Source organism: Microcaecilia unicolor, chromosome 4 (assembly GCF_901765095.1).
Source record: "Microcaecilia unicolor chromosome 4, aMicUni1.1, whole genome shotgun sequence".
In the NCBI taxonomy this organism is placed as follows: Eukaryota; Metazoa; Chordata; class Amphibia; order Gymnophiona; family Siphonopidae; genus Microcaecilia; species Microcaecilia unicolor.
Window position 1 is genome coordinate 346,617,595 of NC_044034.1, and position 7,841 is coordinate 346,625,435.

Genomic DNA, 7,841 nt, shown 5'->3' on the forward strand with positions numbered 1-7,841 from the left:
TAGAATTTAGATGCTGTCTTTGGGGTTGGGGTCTTGAGGACAGCCTTAGTTTACTCCCACCTGAGTTCATGGAGCATGGGTACATCCCACTTGTCTGGACTGATCTGGCAGAATGGTAAGAACATGAATTTTATACTTGCTAATTTTCTATCCTTTAATCCTGCCAGCTTATTCCAGAAGGCTTAGGGTAGGCTGGCTCTTTAAAAAACAAACAAGGGAGACGTGTATGCAGTATTAGGTGTTTATTAAGAAGTCATCAAACAACATGACAACTGCTGTGTTTCAACGCCTAAGCGTCTGCCTCAGGAGTCTATAAAATATTTTAAAACATACATGAACATATAATAAAAGGCAATAAAAGTGAAAATGGAACACCAAATATATAGAATACATATAAATACAACTGGTCATAATACAATGATATATATAACAAATCATACATACTGCGTACACGTCTCACGTGTTTTTGTTTTTTGGAAAGAGCCAGCCTACCCTACTCCTCTGTTTGCCTGATTGTTTCTTACGTAGGGGTTGAGTGTTCCTCCACTTTTGTGGTCCCTTCTTGTCAGCTTATTCCAGAACCCATCTGGGAAGCCTAATTGTTTTGGGTGGGTGGTTGAGTACCAGTTTGTATTCAATACTAAGCTTTAGGGGAGGACTTGAGGTTTCTCCCTATTCGGGATGGAGGTCTGGGGCACAGGTATACAGTCTGATTAATTCTCTACCTTCTAGTTTAAAAGTGAATCAGGAGTGATGATTTGGTTTCACTCATGATTGAGCCAGTGTGTGTTTATAGTTACGTATTTACCAATGAGCTTTTGACTAGAGTATGCTGGCAGGACTTGCTCAGCCGTATCATTTGATATTCCAGTGCCTAAGGCACTGGGAAAGAAATGGTTTACTGTATCTCCATCTGCTATGTTGCTAGTGGAATAGCAAAAACAAAAAAGGAGGTAAAAACCCTCACAAAACCGTGGGATATAAAACAAAAAGTGAGGAGAGTGGATGAGGATACCAACAATTATATATTTATTCACTTGAAAAATAAAAAATTAAAAAATAACAATGTACATAAAAATGACCCGACACGGCCGTGTTTCGGCCCAATGGCCTGCCTCAGGGGTCTTTGTAACCTCAGAAGATGTAACATGGAATGTGTACTCCAAGGGAAATAACGAGACACAATCCTCTCAGGAGAGGAGTATTACAAGTCCGTTCTGTTTTTTAATATATATTTCATATATATCTTTTTGAAGAGAGGAGACCTGAGAGGCTAGTGGAATTAGCAACATTCCATGTAGAATCTCCAATAGTATCTATTTTATTTTTGTTACATTTGTACCCTGCGCTTTCCCACTCATGGCAGGCTCAATGCGGCTTACATGGGGCAATGGAGGGTTAAGTGACTTGCCCAGAGTCACAAGGAGCTGCCTGTGCCGGGAATCGAACTCAGTTCCTCAGGACCAAAGTCCACCACCCTAACCACTAGGCCACTCCTCCACCTATACATATCTGGTGTACTTTTGAAACACTGAGCAGTACAAAGCATACAGCTGCTGCCTTGTAATAATAATAGAATATGTTTGTTTGTTTTTATAAGTCTAATGAGTCTAATGTTACTTGTCTTTGCAGCATCAAGCTGAGGTCTCTTCGAGTTAATGTGGGACAGCTGCTGGCTACTATGATGCTCGATCTAGATTTAAAGCAAGTGAATTATGATTCTGATGCCATCGATGAAATGTTAGGACATCTACTAGAAAAAATGTATGAAACTAATGCTTAATATTTTGGACCAGAATGATTTATAAAACGTGTTTGATCTTCCAACTTAACAGTACATCTTCAAGGCTTGTCTAAGCTCTGTTTTCTTTTGGATTTAAGGCAAAGGGTTGAGAGAAATTAGGAGTTAATTGGACAGACCTTAGCTTTTACATGTATATTACCTCCGTTGTATCCATATTTCATTGTAATTATCTAAATGTACATTAATGTAATTAACATGGCTGAGAGTCTATTCACATACATAAAATCATAAGAAATAATTACCTTGGGTATCGTATTTCTGGAATCAGTTTGATTTGTATGATTGGCTTTTGTTTTGATTTCCTAGCAGACTCAACATTTCACCAGCAGATCGTAGTAATTGTACCACTTAATTTGTTTGCTCCTTGAAGAGGAGAAAAAAAAATAAAACCTGGTCATGAGTAGAACTAGTCAACAGAAGAATCTACGGATATGAAATATTTGTCAGCAAAAGAAATAACATTTTTAAAAAATAGATGCTCTCTTCATCTGCCTTTTCCAACACTTTGTACTCCTACAGAAATCTACAAGGTTTGGGTGCTTATAGACGTGTGAAGAATTTCACAGATCATAGTTTCAAATCTTTGTCTACTTAGACTATCCTTTGAGTAAAGCAGACATCTTGGTTTGATGATGAAAGGTATTTATTTATTTAAACAAATGACATAAGCAGGCTTTGCAATAAAGGTGACCTCCCTGGGCACTAAACTGGGTTGGTGGGAGGGTTCTGTCGGGCCTCCCACCCCTGATTCAGTGTGCAAGTGTGCTTGCTTGAAAGGGAAATGAGGGGGTAGCAAAGGCAGTCCCTGCTCAAGGTGACATTTTGTACAGCCACAGGTATGGTGCCTTGTTGCAGTTTGTATTTTTCACTTAGGGACAATGTATTTTATATCCTTTAAGAGATTTTGTTCAATTTTTTAAGGAGAATTTGTATTCATTTGACAGTTAAAGATCACCAAATTAAAGAAACACCTACCTTCTTAGCACATCCATGCTGTTTGGTGGAAGAAATTTGAAAAGCTGTAACTTAAGTCATGTTCATGCTTTTCTTATTACTCCTGTGACATATCTAGAAAACAATTCCTTTGGGCAGTCAGTACACCATAGATAGTTTAGTTGAAGCATTGAATTAACTCCCTCTGTCCTGTCCCAAAAGGGGGATTAATTCAGTCAAAACTAGAAAAGACTGATGGACATTATTAGTCATTTCTGAGGTATGATTTGCAGCTTGGAGTATCCCACTTGTGTGTCTCACTTGTCTGCATATTAACAGAGAAGCTCCTTACCTTTAAAATGAGTTCTCTGTAGACAGCAATTTAAATCTAAATAAAATAGACAGTATTTCCCACCTCCCTGGAGAGCTGACATAACGATAGCTTTAGTTTAGACAAGAGATTTTTGTGAGAGACTCGGAGCACATGGCAGTACCATCAGGATGACCTCACCCATTTGTCTTAATTTATCCTACTGTCTACCAAGGACCCTGTTACAGGAAAGCAATTGTGCTATATGAGGCGATAGAATGAAGTTTTCAATACATACCCTTTGTGGTAAGTTAAGGTGGGAATATAAGATGTTGAATATGAAAACTACATTGAAAAGCAAGCGCTAATTAAAAAATGCCGCTGTATATTTGGAAAGTGTATAAGGTGATCCATAAAAAAATATATATATGCTGTTGACTGAACTGAGATTTATTTCTGTCATCTGACAGCCCAGCTTAGCCTTATATCTTCTGTTTTCTGTAGTCTCTTGATTTGTGTAATTACCTTTAGCCCATGCTGCCTGTTACAGATATTTACAAACTGAGAAAGGAACACTTAGAGAAAGTAAAATAATAAAATTGTTGGTCATTTAAAATACAACTACACAATTATATAATGCAGACCAACATGAGGATTACTGCCAGTAGCATAACCCTTGTTTCATATGTACATATCTGATTTATACTTTTTAATTTAAGATGACAAACTATGAGTTTTTGTGGGAAGGAGTGGTTCTTTACTGTTTTTTGAGATGAGTCCTGCTGCTAAAACAATCTGTATATAGCATTCTGCTGTCAGAATTGTAGAAAGTTTGTCATTGTAAATGAGTATTCAGGGGATAGATATTGCAAAATGTTACGTTAGAAATGAAAATATGGATAAATACAATAAAGTAATGAGGCGGGCAAAGAAACAGTTTTGGATTTATATAAAAAGTGTTCGGCCATGCATTCTGCAGGTGTATTACCGTAAGTGGATAATTTATTTAGGAAGAGCAGAATGGTCTGAGCCACGTGTGTTAAACTGAGAACATACCATGTGCAGTGTTAACATTTCAAAACTCCTTTAAAGCTACTCTGCCCTCTAAGAGTCACTGTATATATCAGTGCTGTCACGAATCACATGATCTGTGATGACATCTGCTTTGTACTCTGAGCATATGCAATGTCATTTTGGACATTGGCTACTAAAACCATTCAGATCCAGCCTGCAGGCTCAGTTGTGACACTTGCTGCTATCATGGGAGTTTTGTGTGAACTGTGCAAATAATTTTTAAAAAGTAATTTATATGAATTGCTAATAAGGTTAACATTGGCTGTTTGTATCCGAAATACATTTTTAATAAGTCTTCATTTAAGTAGTTATTGGGGAAGATGTATAAATATATATAATGCTGTCAGATTGTGTATTGGGGCCTTTATAGAACAGAAATGACTTGTGAATGAATGTAACAATGTACATAGATTTTTTTTTAAGAATCATATTTTACAGAATTAAAATTTGCCATAAGCTTTACTTTTATATTTTGTGTTTATTATCAGTTTTATTTTCTATTTCCTAAGGTTACTTTGAATATCTAGCAATAATTTGGGGTCTGCAGGTGGCCCTCTGTTCTTCAGATTTAGCTTTGGTAGTATTAAAGCAATTTCAGTAAAAATGCAAGCAAGCATGCTCTGTTCTTGTAGACAGTGAAGCTTAAGCAATGTTAGAAGTGAAAAGTAGATTTTGAAAATTCACAGGTACCCCGAGTGTTTCAGTTATTCTCAGATTGAATGAAGGGTGTATCTGCCCTTCCACAAAATGGAAGCATAAGAGTGTTTTTCTAAAATTACGATATGTTCAATTTTGCATACATGCCAGTGCAGGCTTAATCATTGGACTAGGTGAGGCACGGGCTCATAGAGTGCCAAAATCCCCAGCCTGTGACATCATCACCAGTGCCTCGTCTAAATGTTATGCCTTCTCTCTCCACCCCCCCACCCCCCCCCCCCCCCCCCCCCCCACGAGTAAAGCATCTTTCCCTCCACCTTGGTCCTGTACATTTTACATTTTTTTGCTGTCAGCAGCAGCATGACCAACAGGTGGCATTTAGCCTGCCCCTGCATCTTCCCTTTGCCACATACCACTCAAAGGAAATTGCATCGGAGGATATTGGACGGTTAGATAGAAGACGCAGGGGCGGGCCGAAAGCTGCCTATTCATTCTGCTGCCAGTGAGAGCAACCAAGGTAAAGTATACAGGTCTGCAGTGGAAGAGGGAGATGGAGAGAGACCAGACTAGGAGGGTGGGGGAGAGAAGGAGAGAGATACTGGACTGAGCAAGCAAGAGAGAGATGCCAGGCACATCTGAGAATGGGGGATGCTGAGAATGGAAGCAATGTGTTTTTGTGTGTGTGGGGGGGGGGGGGGGGGGAGAGATATGCCGAAGCAAGTTGGCTTAGGGTGCAAAACTTTCCTTAGCCTGGCACTGCATGCATTTAATATTGATATTATATAAGATATAAAAGAATTTAACTGGCCTGACAACCCTGAAGAAAATTCATGTTTTTCACTTATTTATCATGTTGAAATACAACTAAATAACACTTGCACAGGACATAAGAGAATCATGTGGAATGTCTACTACAAATGTGCATGCTGTAAATCTGCATGTGTTAGAGACCCAGGATATGCAAATTATCTCACACATAATCATTTTGGATATTGTAAAAAGCTAACTGACTGTGGAGTACCTAGGATAGGTTGTCTTTAACAGAAAAAAATCAAGGTGGGGGGGGGAAGGCATGCCAGTTGGCTGCAACCTGTTTTTGTCAGTACTGGGCCTTTTTCACTTTTTGCCCTTTATTTGTTTAAAAGAAAATCCAGATAGGGACACACATTTACCCGGTGTAGCAATCAGGGTGAGGAGTGTGGTGTAGGAGCGTCGTCCCAGCCAGCATAAAAGTACTTTGGTCATAAAAAGAAATCGGGTGAATATTAAAACAAGAAAAAAGTGTATGAAATGAACCGGTGGTTGAAAAAGAGGGGACATTCTAATCTGTTATGTACATACAGTAAAAAAGATGTGCGCTCTGCATTGTGAATGCACGTTAAATATAAGAGCATGCAAAATAATTTTATAAACAAACTGCTTAAGGAGGGGAACTGGGTACAACAATTGATGTGCCGAAGAAGAATGAATAAAAAAAATATCCTTTTGGTGGGAGCCGGTTCAGCAACTAAGGTGCCAATGAGGAGTTGATTAGATAACGTTTTGGTGGAAGCAATAAACTCTTTCAAATATATGTAATTATATTGTCAATGCTAAAAAGAAGGCGGGGGAAGAAAGGCAGAACGGCTACATCACATGCTGGATAGATGGGAAGGCTCGGATATAGTATAAGCATTGCAGCGATGTGATTCTCTATCAAAAAAACACGGTTGAGAGTAAAACAGAATAAAAAAATACTTACTCGAGAGTTGGTGATGAACGTGGAGTCCAGCAAAGGAGTTCCCTTTCAAATGTCAAAAAATCTTATATACTGAAAAAAGGTGCGAAAAATAGGGAGCCTTCTGCGCATACTCTTTGACAAAAAAAACAATGTGACAAGAGTGGTAGCCACAGCCAGAAGGATACAAGGTTGCATAGAGAGAGGCACAAGGAGGTTAGATTGAGACAGGAGATGGTATGAGCCTGCGAGAGGGGGGGGGGGGGCACTCAATGTCTCTCACATACACTCTCTCTGACACACTCTGTCTCTCTCACACACTCTGTCTCTCTTACACAGACACTCTCTCTCTCACACAAACACACACAGACACTCCGTCTCTCTCACACACACACACACCATCTCTCTCTCTCTCTCACACACACACACTCCATCTCTCACATACATACATACACACTCTCTCTCAAACATACACTCCGAGGAAAACCTTGCTAGCGCCCGTTTCATTTGTGTCAGAAACGGGCCTTTTTTTTTTACTAGTATACCTTATTTGAATATGAGTAGGTGAAGGATCCCCTTACACTGAATGTTTTTCCCATGTGAGTGAGCCTGTGCAATGTGTTCGCACAGTTTATGTTGCAGGGATGTGTGCTATTCTCTTCTTTTTGAGCTTGAATTGGAGCTTGCTTTTCACTAACTTCTATTTTAAATTAGGTGGCTGTCAACAGGCCAGCACTGGTGGAACTGGGATTATCTCTTTCAGTAATTCATCCTCCTGGAGTAGTGGCTGTAGATCGTTTGATTCTTATCTGTTTTTCCAGCCAGCAAACTTGATGAAATTCAACTATTCTTAGACCTGGAAGAATTCTTTATAAAACTCCCTTGAAAGAACATTGTCACAAAAGAGAGACTCCCAGCAGACTGAAATACAATTTTAAACAAAAGAACACATCTTTCACCCTGTAAGGTGGACAAAACAAACTAAACAACTACACTGAAAGTTTGACATCTAATCTAATCCAGTAGTTTATATACTGCCAAATCCAATAGGTCCAAGATGGTTTACAATCATCAAAAAATTAACAATGCCAAACAATCTTAATATAAAATTAAAAAAAAAAACTATAAACAAGCAATAAAATACAAAAAGAAAAAGAATCCAAAACACCCCACAAAAACAATCACAAATTTAGGTAGAGTAAAATCACAACTTTCCAGCAAACAAAAGAAAATTCTGTACAACCTCTCTCCATCAGAAAGAGCTGCCATCAAAAAAACCCCTACAAAATAACCAAAACATTGTAATCAAACCTGCAGACAAAGGAAGCTCTAGTGATTATGGACAC

General features: G+C 38.6%; 1 protein-coding gene across 1 annotated transcript in view; it reads left to right on the forward strand.

Annotated features, from left to right (window-relative positions):
• The window catches only part of MORC3 (MORC family CW-type zinc finger 3), a 192,008-nt gene extending 187,440 nt beyond the window's left edge, over nt 1-4,568 (forward strand). The window contains exon 17 of the mRNA XM_030202213.1: nt 1,633-4,568. Within this exon, the coding sequence (XP_030058073.1) occupies nt 1,633-1,783 (151 nt within the window). The 3' untranslated portion in view covers nt 1,784-4,568. The remainder of the gene's footprint in view (nt 1-1,632) is intronic.
• The last annotated feature ends 3,273 nt before the right edge of the window (nt 4,569-7,841 follow it).